Here is a 17,639-nt window from a genome sequence, read left to right on the forward strand (position 1 = left end):
TTGACGAGGTTTTGGATCACGATTACTTACAAAGTAGTTCTACACTCCTATTCTATATTATTTTTATAATAAATTGTTATATATTAAAATAATTATGTATTTAAGTATTTAATTACTAACATGGTTAATTACATTTTGAAAATTTTTTTTTTATTGGTTTTAAGCCCGGCAACAGGCCATTAGCTGATGTATCTAGATAAAATATAAGATACCTCCTTTTTAAATAGATAAAAAACAGATAATTATAAAGTTTTTAGCACGATTTAACTATTTAAGATAGTTGTTAAAAAAACTGTTTGAATATGATGATCTAATGCTTTGGATTTTAGATTTAGGTACCAGTCGGTTGATTTTATCTTCAAACCTATATTACATAACATTAAATCATTGTAACCATTTTGTACGAAAAAAAATCAAAACTAAAGCTATAATTATGTTTTATACCTTGAAAACAGAACTCAATTCCTCTGTAACATGATGATTAGAATACCAACATATAGGTACAAATCTACATATTATGTATATATCTCGAGGAACTCATTCTTCTAATTATGAACTGTCATCATCGAAAAAAATGTTTAATTACTAACTATAATTGTTACTTTATATATTTAACTATTTAAAGAGTTCTAATAATAGTCAAATAATATAATGGCAAAAGTAATAGACAACTCAAAAGTTCCTAAATTCCACTCAACCTTATTACATACAATTTTTGAGCAATAGTTTTAAAAAAAAAAATGGCAGAACTCAGATGTGGATGATTCATTGTTTTTTGTTCCAGATACTGTGAGTACCTACATATCATCACACCACAATACATTTTTAATCTATTTTGATAAATATTTTTTAAGCTAATGCATCTCAACTTTTACGGCGGTAAAGTGTATTGCATTTAAAACTATTTAAACATATTTATATTTAAAGTGAATTTAACTAACAACCCTGATAATATTGATATGTACATTTAAAAAAAATGCTAATTCATTCTTGGAACTTTCTTACATTTAAAAATGTCCGAAAACAAAATATACTTTATCTCTAAAATTTATGTCGATAAAATGTCTATTATCATTGAGTATATACTGTATAGCTATGCTTAATATTAGTTCATTGAATTTGACAACAGAGAGCAATACCAGTCACTATCAATATTATTTTATTTTTTAATATGCTAAATTAATTAATATTATGTTATTACCCGTATTTTATTGTTTGACATAATAATAATAACAATAATATCTATAATATAATTATTTAATTTTCCTGCTATATTGTACATTCTAGAGTAAAGGTGAATATTATAATTTATAATGATTAATTTGACACTAGCGATTATGTACAATAATTATTATAAGGTAGAATTACTACACTGTTTTCGCCTCCTCAACAAATTTTTCCATGCGCCATCTATTAGCCACCTCCCCAGGAGCGTAGGACATTTTTATAGTACATTGTTTCTTTATACAATATATACTCAATACTATTGTGAAAATCAAAATATTTACCATCTACAAAATTTATTCTTGGCCCACACTCAAATGAATATACTTTTGCTTAAGACTGACCAATTAAAGGTATAGTATCAAAACTATTGGTAAAAAAAAAAAAAAAACATTTAAACAATGCCTACTTTATGTACAATAAATATATTATAAAAAAAAAATGACTGTTAATGATAAAATAAAATAGTTATTAAATTCATTAAGTATGATTCTACTGAAGCTGCTTATTGTTTATGAATTTAAACTGGAGAGGATACCATACTGGACTTGTTCCCTTTCTTCGTTTCTTTAGGTTGATTAATTGTTGGTACTGATGTGCTAAAGCTGTCGTCAGAATTATCACTATTTTCTTGATCATTGTAAGTTTTGTTTGTACCGTCACAATAATGCTCATCATTAATACCCAATGATAGCTGTTCTAGTTTGGTTTGAAGACTTTGAATTCTTTTAGTTGAACTTTCACGTTGCGTTTCTAACATTTGCAGCATAGGTTTAGCCACTGTTTCTAGCATATGTATTCCAGACAATGTGTATACTAGAAACCAAATAATTATTAAAACATTTCCATTTATTTATTGAACTTAATTATGAAAGTATAATAAGAAAACAACTTTCTAATATGGTGTTGAAAGGAATAGTAGAAGAGTGCTTATTTATATAAATTATGTAGTTTCACTATAAAATTTATAAAAGTAAGAGTACTTTAGAATATTACTTATTAAATAAATGTATGGAAATTGTAATATAAATTATACTTGGGATAACAAAAATAAAGCCTAATGAATTTGAGTGATATATTATAATAAATTATATGGACAAGGATAAAAAATAATATGGAAGGTGTTTTTTTTAATTTAGTGATTTATGAAATTGTGGAAATGAAATACATAAGTGGTGAATTTCATAACAACACAATACTGATAGTTTAGAAAGAATCATTTACATAATTAATTCTTTTTGTGATGGAATTTACCTGAATCATTATGAAGCTGAGCCATTGGACTTATAACACCTTCATTTGCTTCATTATAATTTTTTATGAGTTCGTCATACAATGTTTCTATGTGCTTTACAATTACCTAATGGTATAAAAATGAATTAGCTATATTTACAAATATGTTTTTTATCAGATTTATATAAAAGTAATTTTTATAAATGCCAAAAATTATAATTAAATAAAATATTAAACTGTACATTAAATTTTTTAAACCTTTATATACAACCAAATTGTAGATCGATTTCTTGTTGCAAATATTTCTCAAGCAACAATTTAAATTATTGAAATTCTGATTTCAGAATTTTGTAATATGATTTTAATTTGTTTGACTAAAAAATGTATTATTGTCCAAACCTGTCAATAACTTGTAATTTGATACCAAGTGCTTAACAGTTATTTATGTAAAAAATAACATTGAATCACTAAATAAAAAGGTTGTAAGTTTAATATTAAAATGACTTGCAAGTAGATTTTAGGTATTTTTTTTTTCAGTTACTGCAAAGGTAGAAAATGCCCACATTACTTTGTATACATTTATAAAATTTAAATGTTAATTATTATATATATATTTATTTAATGTAATAGTAAAAATGTCAAATTTATAGACCTACAACCAAAACATTATAAATCAATAAATATAAGGCTATGAAGCAAAACCCCCGATATATATCGTTTATACATGTATTTATATATAAATTTATGAAGAAATGTATTATGTTTACACCAAGTAACAGACTTTGGAATTATACAATTATTATATAATCATGCATAGAAGTATTTGATTAAATATAAGATTATAAAAAAAATAATTACTCCAAATGACAATTGGCTGGTACAAGTTGTAGGTGCAACCTGAAATTTAACATCTATTCTGTGCACCATACCATTTATTTGTTTAGCTTGAAAGCATACTGTTTTCATTTCTTTCATCTAGAACAATACAATATTACTATAAATATTTCTTACTACATTACAACTGATTCATTTACAACATAAAGGCATTTTAAGATCTTATGAAAATAAAGAAATCTTATAATATCTAGCTTAAAATACAACACTAATATTATTCACTACTTAGTTATCACTTTTTTATTCATTGAATGGGCATTTATTGAGTTAATATGTCATAAAAATATTCTGAAAATTCTAGTTGAATAACTATACGTATGTTATTATTAAATTTATAGAAAAAAAATTATGATACTTTGACAAAATATAATTGAACAAATAAATAATAATGAATTATTTTTAGGTGTACCATATAATATATTGAAGAAATCACATTTTTAGACCAACATTTTCAAAGAAAAAAAACTGAATTAAAATCAATCACAAGATGATGATAAAAACAAAATAATTTTATTAGATTGTGTTGTAGTTCAACACTTACAGAAATTCATTCCAAAATATTTGTTCATCTGTAATTAGCTAAAGGTAGACATTTAAATAATTTGTTGTAAATATTAAGAAAAAAATTCAAACAATATGAATTATTGTTTACAAATAATATTTACAGCTGAAATTATTATAACTTATTTATACACTTTTAAAATATTTAAGCAACTATTCATCTGATTATAATATTAGTTTTAAAAAGTAAATTATAATTTTAAAATTTAAAAAATAATGATTTCATGAACTACCTTAGTAGAATTGAATTATCATTTAGTTTTTTTATGCAGTTATTCTATTTATTGTAATATATCAATATTGTGTAAATAAATGTATATAAAAATATATAAAAATATATTGATTCTATATTTTTTTTTCTCTAACTTACGACCTTATAAATTCAATTTAAATCATCAAATAATAATAATAATTGACGGATAGACAGTGTTAAAATTTGTTGTTTGGTTTAAGCAAATTTTTGAATTTCTAGCACTGTGATTTACAAATCACTATTTAATTTTCCACATTGTCGTTCTTTTTTCCTATACTCAATTTGCCAGGATCCAGCAAAAAAAAAAAAATGCCATTCATACAAGTAAGTACTTCTGTTATTTATTTTCTTACCATTGTTGTAGTATCTGTATTATACGAGGAACAAATTATACCAATAAAACATGAATCCATGTTTTGTAAGTTCAATTGAGTTTGCAAATCTGAAAAAATATATGTTAATTATATTTTTCAAAATAAATAATATGTCATCGTAATAGTGTAATAATATTTTTTGTACATTAATGGTAATGTATTAGAACACAAATTAATATTTATTATAACAAATGTAATGAATTTGATAAAACTTGGTAGTCAATTTAATAAAAGCATAATTTATTATGTATCGGAAAGTCCTTTTACATAGCCTCATAACAAGTATATCTCTTCTATATAATTTAAAATGGAGGTTATTTAGTGAATTGACTTTTTCTACTATTTACTAAGCACAAGCAAAATTTAACAACATTGTAAAAACTTTGAATCTAAACAAGTTAACTTAAATGTTCAATCAATTAATAATGGATTTTAACTCTAAATAAATACTTTAGTGTTTTCAACCTATGTATAGCGATCCAACATTGACTCAATTTTACTTTGGTTATTAAAATGTTGTTGGTATGATATAGGTAAAAAAAAAAAATCAACTACCAACAACCTATTCGATACCCTGACTTATTAAATACCCACATAAATACAAGATTAATGTGGAATTGAAATAATTAACATAATATAATATATGAACCACCAGCATTGATGAAGTGATTTTAAAAGTTTTCCAATTATGCATACCTATACTAGTAATAAACATAAATTAAAATTATTAAATACTTACCGACATTAGATGGCCACACAGTGATGTGAGGATGTGAATGATACCAGCCAATGACGTTCAAGTTAGCACCTTTGACGCGAGAGAAGTGTTTGGCATCTTCCATAGCGTTTACCAAGTCTTCAGACATGATTTCCACGCGATCCTTTTTGATCTCTCCCCGGGGCGGTATCGATAGCGCAGTCACAGATACAGTGATCCCATTCTCGTGTACTATTTTCTAAAAAAAAAACCAACATCGATCATGATTTAGTGAACGCGTTTGTGGCAGGTAATGGTAAAAACTGGCATCAGCAGCTTACCTGGCCGATGAGTAGAGCGGCAACCTCTTCCTTTTCAGTGAGTAGCGCCAAGTTATGGCACATCAATAATACCTCGTCCGATATGAACACGTCGGTGAGCTGATCTAACTGTTTACTCATGATTGCGCCTGTGCTCAAAGACTCCGCGCCGATTAAACCCGACACCGATCGAAGTGCAGATGCGAAGGTCTAACAAACGTCGACGAACCGACTATAGACAACCCTATGAAAGTATGTCACGTCGGCGGTAGATGGAATGCTGTGTAACTGCGATTGTCAGAATTCAGCGATCGGCACCCGTCATCGCTTATTGATCTCGCTTCGACCGTCGTTCGTAGCGAAAGAGCCGCGCTAAACCAGTGCGCCACCGTTATCAATGCACCGCCTTGGCCTTACACAGATAACGATATCATTACATATTATTATTATTATTCAGCACAATGAAAACATGAAATCTATAGATATGGATAGGGCGGCATGGCCTAATAACGATATTATAGTGCAGTAATGGGGAAGAGAAAATGATTTTTTTATCTTTGCCTCTCATTCTAGCGGAGGTAAAATCATAATATCAAGGTGGATTTATTATTATAATAAATATAATAAAATAAATATTTAAAAGTCCAACTTGTTTAATTTATATATATATATATATATATATGTTTACTTGTGCATCACTTGATTTATGATAAGACCTCTATAATATCTCACCAACCATGTTATTATACTTGTTATTGTAACAAGCAATGTTATTGTTATAATAATCAGTGGCGCAAATAGGAAAAATGCTTAGGGGGGGCTCAAGCCCCAACACATTTTTTTTTCAAATTATAATTTATGGGTACATACATTTAAGAAAGGTATACTATTATTTTTTGAGGGGGCTAAGCACCCCCCCCCCCTATTTGCGCCACTGGTTACAATACAAATTTATATATTATTTTATCATGGTATTATTTTACTATTTACTATTTCTCTGAGACTAGACTACTCCTGAGCGAATATGTTAATTGTTAATGTGATGGTACCTATGTGTAACGAAAAAATAAAACGAAAAAGTTTCCTCATTATCGCTACTTATCCTCTACTCTTCCGGCTCCCGCCACCTACCGTATGTATGAAATCGATTACTGAACGAAATGATTGTTATTAGTTAGGGATTGGGGGCATGGAGCGTTCTATTGTGTCCTCTCGTTTCGTATTTGTTTATGTTTACCTCTCGATCGACGTCGCGTTGCCTAGATACGGTTAGTCGCGCACGCAAACGATTTGTTTACACAACAAAAACAAATAAGACGTCTCCCGATTAGTTGTGTGATATTGATAGCCGCGCCACTAGCTGCGCTGCCGCTCCGTCCCCTTCGCCCGTCATCGATCTACAGTATTCCAGTATTCCACTGATCGTCGTTCTCTTCGATAACTGGAAGGCGAAGCTGCGCAAGACGTCTCTTGCTTTTTGCCCGTGATAATACAGCCGATTCCGTGCCCATCTGTTGGCGTTCGCCATCGATTCGACGCTCCGTGTTTAGGTTGGTGTGCACGACCGTCATCGTTGTGTTTAAATATGACCATAGTACGCTACAAACGCGTTCGGTGTCTCTGTCTTACACACACTTATATTATGATACACAATTTACGTCCCACTGATTTCAGACACGGAAAATGTCATTTTCCGTTTTCACATTGGAGTTGTTATGACATATTAAAAGCAACAAAACTGCAATGGACATAAGGAACAGAGATATAATGAGTTGTAACTTGTTCTTACTCAAATCTGATTTCTCGCCCCTCACCAACCCTACAGAACTTTGTACCCATGCACTAACCATTTTCTTGTCGGATTTTTACTCCTCAAACGATAGTCCCACCGTCGTTCTCATTAATTTTTTTACAAATCCCACTGAATTTTCTGCGTTTACCGTACCTAATACAAATTATTATTAATAGTACACACAGTATTGCACTTACCTACTTGGTACACAGGATTTGATTATTTTTGTTGACTGTACATTCATTTAAAAATATGTTTTTTGAAAATTTAGCAGCAGGACGATTGAGATGTCAAATGTATGGTTCATTAAACACACGCTTATACATGATTTTTATTTTTGTTTAGATTGTTGTTGTTATTGCTAACACAATAAGTCGGTGTAAATATGCCAGCGACAAACCGAAAAAAGTCTGGAGGCAACAAATTTGAGTTCAGTGAAAAACAGATGGCTGATATAAAAGAAGCGTTTGAATTGTTTAACGTAAATGAATCTGGGACAATCGAAACCAAAGAGCTAAAGGTATTTAGATGCATCAATAGATTAAATTAATTTAGCTTAAGGCTATCGTTTCTGTTTTATAATTAACTATAGTCACTGTATGATATCAGTGAGTTGAAATAGTATGGTAGTACCTATGGTAGAAATGTGGGTTAGAAATTATTTTTAGTTTAAAATGATATTACTTATATGATGAACTCAATTAAAATTTTAGGTAGCTATGAGGGCCTTGGGATTTGAACCAAAAAAAGAAGAAATCAAACGTATGTTGCTTAACATAAATAAACAGCATACTGGTAAGTTATATTTTTAATTATCAAATTTTAGACCTAGTATACAGGGTACATAGGTACAAAGTTGTGATAAATTTAAAATAATAATAATCAATATTTTATGTAGGCGTCATAACATATGATGATTTTGTCACTTTGATGTCCATAAAAATGGCAGATAAAGATTCAAGAGAAGAAATTATAAAAGCATTTAAACTGTTTGATGATAATTGTACAGGAAAAATAACATTCTCCAATTTAAAACGTATTGCCCAAGAATTAGGCGAGAATATTGCCGATGAAGAACTTCAGGTTAATATAAATTGTTTTAAATATAAATGTATTATTAACTATTTATAATTTACATATATAGTGGCCGAGTGAAATAACTCATTTCAACCCAGCAATGGGCATTCTTTCTTTATAGGCAGGAGGTGTACAAAGAGAAATCGCCCCCTCCCCCCACTGAGCAGAAGTAAAAAAAAAACCCAAGCACGCAACAATTTATGCCAGAGAGTTCTAAAGTTTTCACAGTACAGACCCATTTTATTTAAATTTCGGCAATCCACAAATCACTAATCACCTTTTTTTTTGTCATTGCTATCTTTGTGATAACTATTAGCTTGAAAGCGTTGTGGTGACACGTTACTAGTACACTTCTAATTATCGCTGATAATTATCAATGATAAAACAAAATTTGAATATCAATATAGAATATAGTTACTCAAAAAATACTCTTTCATATTTGTTTGAATTTATAGTCTTTTTATATACATCATATTATATTATATCTTTTCATTTTTATATTGATATATTTAATACTAAATATTTTATATTATGAAAAAATATAAAAATATTTCAAAACTTAATGTGATCCATCAACAATATTATCACAAACCTCATTTGGTTTGCGACCCACGGTTTGAGAACCTCTAGTCTAGTGGTATATTTGAGGGAGGGAAAATAAGGGCAATTTGCTCAGTATCAGTGAAAAAAAAAATATTTTAATTACTTAGATAGGTAGGAATACATAATTGATATATTATGGATTGCTCTTGTTTTAATAAAATGTATCAAATAGAATTTAAAAAAAATCAAAGTAAATTATTGTTGACCCACTAAAAATAAAACCCATGATTTATATAATTACATACAACTATATAAAACTAATTTGATAGATTTTTGATTGTGATATGACTATTGTAGGAAATGATAGACGAAGCAGATAAAGATGGTGATGGTGAAGTCAGTCAAGAAGAATTTCTTCAAATTATGAAGAAAACCAATTTATATTAAATATATATTACATCCTTGTTCTATCAAAAACATATTATTTATTTGTGTATACACTATTTTGTATTAATTCTTCACAGTTACCATTTATAATTAACTTCCTAACACTTAATATTTTGTGGGCCAGTCATATTTTCTTTATACAATAAAAACAGAATGTTTCCTCAAAAGAATAAAGTTTTCTAATAACCTATGTACAAATGGAAACATTAAATTCAATTTTCTTCTGAAAAATCAGTGTGCTGTAATATTTTAAATTAATGTTATAATATAATATATTATGTTGACACATACCAAATATTAAATTATAGCATTTTTTTTTTAAGTGTTTCATAGTCAAACATGAGTATAATATTATTGTATCACCCTGCCAAAAATTTTAATTTAATGAAATATAATAACCAATACTTGTTTTATGGAGAAAAACTGTGTTTAATGTTTTCATATTTCTAAGAGTTGATAATAATTTTATTTTTTAGTGGAAAACGGAACCTTTTTTTTTATTTGAAGAAAATTTATTATGTCCATTTTTTTTGTATTCACCACATGAGACTTGATTATATTATACATTATCTAATAGTTTAAGAATAAAGTGAGAAAAAAAACATTGATTATAATAATTTATAGTGATATAGTTTATATTTGTATTATAATTATTGGTAAAAGGCAACAATTTAATTTAAACAACTAATAGCAATAATTTTTAAAACTAAGTTACTTAAAATAATGATCTTAATAATTTAGCTTCTTGTGCCATCTCCTCATCGCTTCTCCTTGGATCAATGCAGTATTTTTCATTTTGTAATTTTCTGTATATATCATCATTCACCAAAAAATCTCCAGACTTTCTTGGAATAATATGAACATGAACGTGCTAATAATATTAATAATAAACATGAATAAAGTATTGCAATGTTCGATGATCATGTTATTATGTATGACATTTAAATTAAATTAATACTTTTATACTTAAAGTAACATTTTTATAGTTTAGTACCATCTATTAAAATAACAGTTTGGTACTAAAAATATTTTTATACTACTTTTCTTTTTTGATTTTGGTAAAAAATACTAACCTTTTTAATTAATATAATAAATATTTAACAGTAAATACCTTTAGGAGCAAAATAAACTGTATTTTGTTTCAAATTTTCTCTAATTTTTTAAATATTTTTATTCATGGGCTTTTGTTTTATAATAAATAATTGTATGCACAAATTAAATGAACACTTTTAAGCATAAAGGTAATTTTAAAAGAAATCATTAATCAAATAAATAATGAGAGTAACTAATTTTGATATAAAATTAAAATAGTACCATTTAGGATGAACTACTAAATACATATATTTTAGAAAAACAGTTTTTGTTCATAATATTTATTCCTACAGATCTGATAATAAAAATTTAAATCCTCAATTTCTTATAGAACTTTCAACTTTGTATCTAATACTAGAAACCAAGAAATGTTGACATACCTAAGAATTTAACCACAGTATCTAATATATTAAAATAAAATTAATAGTACATACTTTAATCGTTTGTCCAGCATGTTGACCGTCTTGAATAACAATAGATGATGAATTAGTGTTGTGTACTTGTTCAATGGTTTTTTGAACCTTTTGAACTGCAAGGAATAGATCCTCAACTTCGTAATTGGATAAGTCCGTTAATTTTTCCACAGCTCTAAGAGGAGCAACTAAAACATCTAGTTATTGATACTTAATGAAAATATTACACGGAAAAAATAAATTAAAATTATTATAGTTTTAATGCATTCAAAAAGGATACGTCCTGGTAAAACACATTTAATATTGGTAAATGCTAAGGATAATTGTGTTTGGTAAAATACTTGTAAGCCTTTAACTATTGATGAACCAAATTTAAATTCATTAAAATCTTCAATAGACTTAATCCTACATAAGGTACTTGAAATCATTTTTGGGTAAATATCGTATCGTCTATGGCATTCCAAAGGCATTGACTGACGAATACTTTTAATTAATGATAAATCAATTGGTGCCAAAACAAAACCGGGTTCTTCAGAACATTGTGCTATTACTGTTCCTAGTGGATCAACTACCTACACAATGTTTAATATAAAACTATTTACAAGTTAAGTAGTAATCAAACAAACCAGTGAGTGACCCCAAGATTTTCTAGCTGAGCTATGATTGCCGGTTTGTGCAGCAGCAATTACATAACATTGAGTTTCAATGGCTCTGGCTCGCAATAATATTTCCCAATGATAAGCACCTGTCCCGAAGAAAAATGCTGATGGATACGTTAAAATGTCTGCTCCATTCTCGGCTAATGCTATAGCCATCTGAGAAAATCTCATATCATAACACTGAACTTTTGTATAAAGAAATATTTTTACATGCATAAATAAGTAACAACTATTTAAAATTTTTAAAAAACCTGATTTTTAATTTTAATATCAAGTAGCTCAAAGCAGTTTTAGTATGGTATTCTATGTCAAGGCAATTATTATTTAAATGAAACAATATATTTTAGTTGTTAAGAAATTAAAAAAAGATATATTTTAGCAGACAATTTTTCTAAAGATGCAAATAATGGTGTTGTCCAACAATTTGTATGTTTTTATACAAATACTAATATAACTTAATGAATATTTTTTATGAAATAATTGTGTACACTACCATTTTTTTTATTGTAATCAACATTGTTATTGTACACTTTAAAAATTGTTCAGCTGAAACAAATGTTATAACTTATGACTTTATTTCATATATTAATGGGAATAATTTATTCTAACTTCAATATTAGATAAAGAAAAGGATACAATTGCTAAACCAATATTCCCAATTGGAGTTTTAACTGGTGGTGAGATTTCGGTACCAGATTCAACTAAATTTGATTCGAAGGCTTGGATATTTTTTGAAGGTATCTGTACATCATATAAATGTATTTTATGATATGTTTCAGCTATTTCTCCTTTATTGTTGATAACCAAATGTGTGTTCCTTAATTTAGTTTCTGAAAACTTGAAAATAATTCAATATATTATTAGTATAAATATTATATAAATTAATTATGAAAATAGAAACTAATTTAACTAATAAGTAAAGCACTTGATGTTGGATCTCTTCAGGGCTTTAAGTGGGAAAAAATTCCAGGGAGGAATTTATTAAAGTCTAAATATAGTTGTAAGCCTTCCATATATTATTTTATTTATAATGTATAAAATATTATTTTTGTTTATTTATATGGTTTCTATTATATTTTGGTTAGGTACAAGGTATATAATATATTATTATTACAATTAGTAGATGTGTGTATGATATACCATTGTTTACAAATATATTTATAAAAAAATGACAAATCTTTGGCATGGACAACGATGGGCAGGATAGTAATTTTTGTATATAATTGGCTACTAAAATGCTAATGTAAATATTTGGTGAATATTTTAAGAGTCTACGGTTATTTCTTTTGGAAATACAACAAGATATCAAAAATCTATTAACGGGAATTCTATAATTTACCGCTGAATATCAAAAATTGTAAAAATTATATGTTCAAGAGCTCATAAAAAATTATTGTTACTTTCCAGTAAACTTTTTGTTTTTCATTAAAGATAGAAAAATGTGTGGCAAATAATTAGTTCTATTAGAATTTCTAAAGTTAACTATGAAAAGAAAAACTTTTATGAATTTCTAACTGAAAATTAATTTGAAAATATTCGCAATGTCAACATTTGAACATTAACTGAATATAAAAAATAATCATGTCTATGTATCTTGAACATTATTAAGCTTCCATTAATGAAATTTATAAGGAACTTAGGATTCAGTTTTTAAACTTTTTTACTAATTGAAAAAGTTTATTATCTAGAATAATAAATAAAAAAATCACAAAATTCAAAAAATTTGTGTCAGATTTATTTTCCTAATATTATATTAAAGTGACACAGTAAAAAATAAATAGTTAATAAGTAATTTGGTTTTATTACTTCTTGAAATATAGTTCAACTGTGAATAGAGCTATGTTATGAGGTCTATTTAATATTAGCTATATGTTTTAACTCTTATATAATGTTGATTAACTATGTCTAATTAACAAATCCTACAAATGCATTTATGTTTATTGTATTAATATATGCCTTATAAACTTAATATTTTAACATTTTACAAAAGTAGCATCTACTTTTAGTGTTTTTTTTTATTCAAATATATAAACACCTACAAATAAACCAACTAAATATAACAATTTTATTAATGAACATGGTTGTCACTTGTCAGTATTATCTATGATTTAACATATTATTAACTACATTAAAAATAAATGTCTACTTGTTTTGTTTATCAATCAAAAATTATTATAATTTATAAAATAGTCAGTATTACCTTTTCATGAAATCCACCTAAAGAGAGCCAAATATCCAACGACTTAGCTAATGATTTATAATTATTGATAAGAGATCCATCTAGAGATTCAGCCATCTGTAATGATTTAGCTTTATCTTCTTCAATGTAATCAAATGACTCTGGCAAGAAAATCATCTGGAAACAACAAATTAATAGCAATTACCTGTTCAGATAATTGTAAAACAATTTCATACTATCCATACTTACTTTAGCTCCACATTTATGAGCATTAGTAATTAGTGTCTTGCACGCTTGAAAGTTTTTTTCTTTATTGGCAGTCGATGTAATTTGACAAACAGCAATAAGATTGTCCATGTCAGAAAATGTATTTTTAAAAATTGAATACAAACGTTTGATTAACATCTGACAACTGAGACAACGTTAAATGATTTTTTTCGCAATTAACAACAATAACAATTAGTGAAACAATTACGTACCAATGACGTTCGAGTAGGTAGATAGCTGTGGGATTAACTGAATTAAGAACTTGAGATCATCATTATAGTATATTATTCTTAATGATCGTTCGTATCAATACAAATTAGGTAATAACTATAGTAATCATGCCCTTGTCATTTAATTTTCGATAATTGTATTTACCTACCAATCGTTCCACAATATTGTCGTGTAATGTGTGTAGTTGAGACTCTAATATATCTAGTCTTCCCTAATATTTAATCCGCTGAACACAATTTTCGAAAATACACAAGTAATGACGTGAAGTGCAAACTGCAAACTGGCAAGTGGCAACTGCAACAGTGCAAGGGCCAACGATAAGAATTTAACATTTTCATCTGATTTCATTTAATTTCCATATGATGTTCTCGTTATCAGTTTGTGATTATAAGTATTATCCGTGCTGATAAAAACTGAATAAAACTGATAATGCCTAAATCACGTACGACGGACTTGTGTTGTATAAATATAAATAATCTATATAATTTTAAATAAAAGAATTTGTCCTGACTGACTAACTGTTCGGTAGGCGGAAATAAATGCTAAAGCCCACGGAAAAAAATTAAAATATATATATGAATATATGTATTATACATAATATTATAACAATTATAATATAATAATTAATAATATTGTGTTATAAGTTGTAATTTATAATTATAAATTGTTTTATTATTTAATTGAGCAATTAGGTAGTTAAGATATATTTTAATACCAACAGGCTACAGTGCCAATAGTGTAATTACAGGGGCGAGGATTTGGGTGTCGTATCCCCATACTGCACCCGTATAACCTGGTTATCTTCTGTTATTCAGATGGGAGAAGGTGACTTCCGTTTTTGATGTAGGTATTTGGTCTGAGTCTCCATTGATTGTAGAATTTATCTATTTGTCAAGGCCCTCAAACATGATGTATTTTACACCCTGGCAAACTAGGGCTATGTCAGCATACATACATTTTTTTGCAGTGATCGCTGGTAGGTCCTTGAAATAGAGGTTAAAGAGAAGAGGTGCTAACACTTGAGGCCATTGTTTAGCGTCTTTGTTTTAAATTTTTCTTCACTAATATAAACAGTAAAAAATCTGTTACTAAGCATATTATTGAGGAGTCTTAGTAACGTTTTGCATGGGATCACATCCAGGAATTTTGATAAAAGCCCTTTTCTCCAGACAGTGTCATAGGCAGATGATAAATTTATGAATGCCATTACAGTTTTAACGTTGCTGTCATACCCATTTTATAAATGGGTAGTACCTAGTAAATGCCATTACCTGATCACAGCAACTCCTATTAGGATTTAGGGCGGAACCCAGCTCGTTCATGTGGACAACTAGCGAGCGTTTTCTGTGTAGTTTCATAATTGTCAACTTCATTTAAAAAAAATGGTTGGTTTAAAAAAAGAATCTATTTTTGGGATTTTTTGCACTAAGTTATTTAGTTTTTTTTTCTTCCGCGATTTTTTTATACTCATAGCCATTTAAACGTGATCGAACGTCACTCATTTTACTATAGTTTTATTAAAAATGTTACAAATAAAAATTTAAAAAAATCAAATATTCATACAAATAAGAAGTGTCAACTTCGTCTGCACTAAAAAAAAATAACACCGAACACGTTCGTTACTATAATACTATAGAACATGCCACACTATAAGCTCGTTCGCGATTGCATTGACTAATGATTGGTTTTTTTTTATTGTGATTAAATGCAGATAAACACACAATCGTCAACCCATGTTATATAAATAACTTATTTTACGATCGTCGTATCCACTTGTTTACAACACGATAACGAAAAATGTACAAATAATGCAGCAATGCTATATAATAGAGCGATAAACTCTACGATTATGAAATTGAAAAACATAAAATATAAATATTACCACAATCCCGTTGGTCTAAAAATATATTATAATTAGTTGCATTTATTTTAGTAAAAATGTAATATTAAAAATTACTTGCCGCCCTTGAGAAATTGCCGCCCTAAGCACTAGCTTATAGTGTTTACTGGTAAATACGGCACTGTCTACAACAATCGAAGTTCGTGTAGAAGATGATCAACAAAATACGGAATTTCATGTTGTTCAGTCCTCCTTCCCCGTTCCTGACTAAGGAATTTTAGGTAAACCTTTTATTACCAAACAAAAAGTTATATTAAATTATAAAACCAACAAGTCAATACCCACGGATACTTTGAATATCACGTTACAACCACGTACAGAGCTCCAAACAAAGCAGAGAATCTACAAATACTTATTGACAACCAAAAAATAACAGAATCTTTTACATGTGGTAACTGTATCGCCACAATAAAAAAATTCGATTTCATTTCACTGATCAATCTAACAGAAAATTTCCTTCAACTTCATCTTCCTAGTTTATATAAGTTAATTCACGAAGAATATAATGAAACCTTTGTCAATCAAATGCATATTCAAGAACATCCAGGATACTATGTCAAAGATAGTATACTAATCCAATAACACAAATCACTCCACATGGATCACTTAAACACAGAGGAAAAATCCTTATTGCTATGAATCTGCAACAACTACTCAGATGCATTCTTATTAGCGAAAGATAAAATCACTACAGAAATCAGAACATCCGAACTCCGAAGCAGTACAACCAATAAACGAGAAATCCTATCGATTTCCACAATGCCATCGACACGAGATAACCGAACAAACGGAGACACAATAAAAGGAAGGAATCATCATTGCTAGTGTTTCACCACGGATGCGCCACTTTTGGTAGTCCCCAAAAAGCCTGACATCACTGGAAAAATGAAATATCGAGTCTGTGTGGACTTCCGAAAATTAAATCAAGTAACTGTGGGAGACCCTTTCCCGCTACAAAATATCAACGACATATCCGATGAGTTGGGCAAATCAAAGTATAATACAACCTTTGATTTAGCCCTGGGTTACCACCAAGTCCAAATGAACCCTACAGATCGTGATAAGACGGCTTTTTCCGCTTAAAAGGGCCACTTTGGACTTAAAGGTGTCCCTGGAACTTTTCAACAATTAATGAACAAGATGCTCACAGGTATAAATGGATTAAGGGCATTTGTGTATCTTGACGACATCATAGTGTACGTCAAGGACCTAGCAGACCATTCACAAAAACTCATAGACATATTCAACAGACTAACAAAATATAATTTAAAATTGCAACCAATGAAAAGTAAGTTCCTCTGAAAGAAAGAAACTTAACTAGACCATCGGACTACCGATGAAGGAATGAAATCGTATCCACAAAAAGTAGATTGTGTCCAGAAATTCCCGGTTCCACAAAACGTAAAAAAAATCAAAGCGTAGTTTGAGGAATAAAAGTTTTTCGACCATATCTTTTTGGTCAACAATTTAATGTTGCAACATA

General features: G+C 28.4%; 3 protein-coding genes across 4 annotated transcripts; 1 reads left to right on the forward strand and 2 right to left on the reverse strand.

Moving 5' to 3' along the window:
* Positions 1-1,142: 1,142 nt before the first annotated feature.
* LOC100161990 (lys-63-specific deubiquitinase BRCC36) lies at positions 1,143-6,898 on the reverse strand. The gene is made up of 7 exons (XM_001948390.5): positions 6,794-6,898; positions 5,578-5,968; positions 5,279-5,495; positions 4,519-4,607; positions 3,316-3,432; positions 2,479-2,584; positions 1,143-2,040 (listed from the first exon to the last, which is right to left on the reverse strand). Exons 2-7 carry the CDS (start codon positions 5,695-5,697, stop codon positions 1,745-1,747), a joined length of 945 nt encoding a protein of 314 aa, XP_001948425.1. The 5' UTR covers positions 5,698-5,968; positions 6,794-6,898; the 3' UTR covers positions 1,143-1,744.
* Positions 6,899-6,909: 11 nt separating this feature from the next.
* On the forward strand, positions 6,910-9,585 carry LOC100573734 (caltractin). Its single transcript, XM_003241520.3, has 5 exons — positions 6,910-7,106; positions 7,694-7,868; positions 8,062-8,143; positions 8,247-8,431; positions 9,326-9,585. The coding sequence occupies exons 2-5, from the start codon at positions 7,734-7,736 to the stop codon at positions 9,413-9,415; spliced, it is 492 nt and encodes a 163-aa protein (XP_003241568.1). The 5' UTR covers positions 6,910-7,106; positions 7,694-7,733; the 3' UTR covers positions 9,416-9,585.
* Positions 9,434-14,647, reverse strand: LOC100574031 (deaminated glutathione amidase). 2 transcript variants are annotated; one of them, XM_029486686.1, is made up of 9 exons: positions 14,405-14,647; positions 14,238-14,262; positions 14,008-14,170; positions 13,780-13,935; positions 12,216-12,416; positions 11,547-11,759; positions 11,201-11,492; positions 10,942-11,117; positions 9,434-10,286 (listed from the first exon to the last, which is right to left on the reverse strand). In XM_029486686.1, the coding sequence occupies exons 3-9, from the start codon at positions 14,161-14,163 to the stop codon at positions 10,131-10,133; spliced, it is 1,350 nt and encodes a 449-aa protein (XP_029342546.1). In that variant the 5' UTR covers positions 14,164-14,170; positions 14,238-14,262; positions 14,405-14,647; the 3' UTR covers positions 9,434-10,130. The 2 variants fall into 2 exon arrangements, with proteins under 2 accessions (XP_029342546.1, XP_016656418.1); XM_016800929.2 differs by having other exon boundaries at positions 14,238-14,646.
* Between the last annotated feature and the right edge of the window lie 2,992 nt (positions 14,648-17,639).

Source organism: Acyrthosiphon pisum, chromosome X, assembly GCF_005508785.2.
Source record: "Acyrthosiphon pisum isolate AL4f chromosome X, pea_aphid_22Mar2018_4r6ur, whole genome shotgun sequence".
Taxonomy (NCBI): Eukaryota; Metazoa; Arthropoda; class Insecta; order Hemiptera; family Aphididae; genus Acyrthosiphon; species Acyrthosiphon pisum.

Coding starts and splice junctions, on each gene's coding strand:
- LOC100574031 (XM_029486686.1), bottom strand. CDS start 14,163: ATGTTAATCAAACGTTTGTATTCAATTTTTAAAAATACATTTTCTGAC. Junction 13,936..14,007: donor CTCATAAATGTGGAGCTAAA/GTAAGTATGGAT, acceptor TGTTGTTTCCAG/ATGATTTTCTTGCCAGAGTC. Junction 12,417..13,779: donor TAGGTGGATTTCATGAAAAG/GTAATACTGACT, acceptor ATTATTTTCAAG/TTTTCAGAAACTAAATTAAG.
- LOC100161990 (XM_001948390.5), bottom strand. CDS start 5,697: ATGAGTAAACAGTTAGATCAGCTCACCGACGTGTTCATATCGGACGAG. Junction 4,608..5,278: donor TGTGTGGCCATCTAATGTCG/GTAAGTATTTAA, acceptor ATATTTTTTCAG/ATTTGCAAACTCAATTGAAC. Junction 2,585..3,315: donor CCAGCCAATTGTCATTTGGA/GTAATTATTTTT, acceptor TTATACCATTAG/GTAATTGTAAAGCACATAGA.
- LOC100573734 (XM_003241520.3), top strand. CDS start 7,734: ATGCCAGCGACAAACCGAAAAAAGTCTGGAGGCAACAAATTTGAGTTC. Junction 7,869..8,061: donor TCGAAACCAAAGAGCTAAAG/GTATTTAGATGC, acceptor TTAAAATTTTAG/GTAGCTATGAGGGCCTTGGG. Junction 8,144..8,246: donor CATAAATAAACAGCATACTG/GTAAGTTATATT, acceptor TATTTTATGTAG/GCGTCATAACATATGATGAT.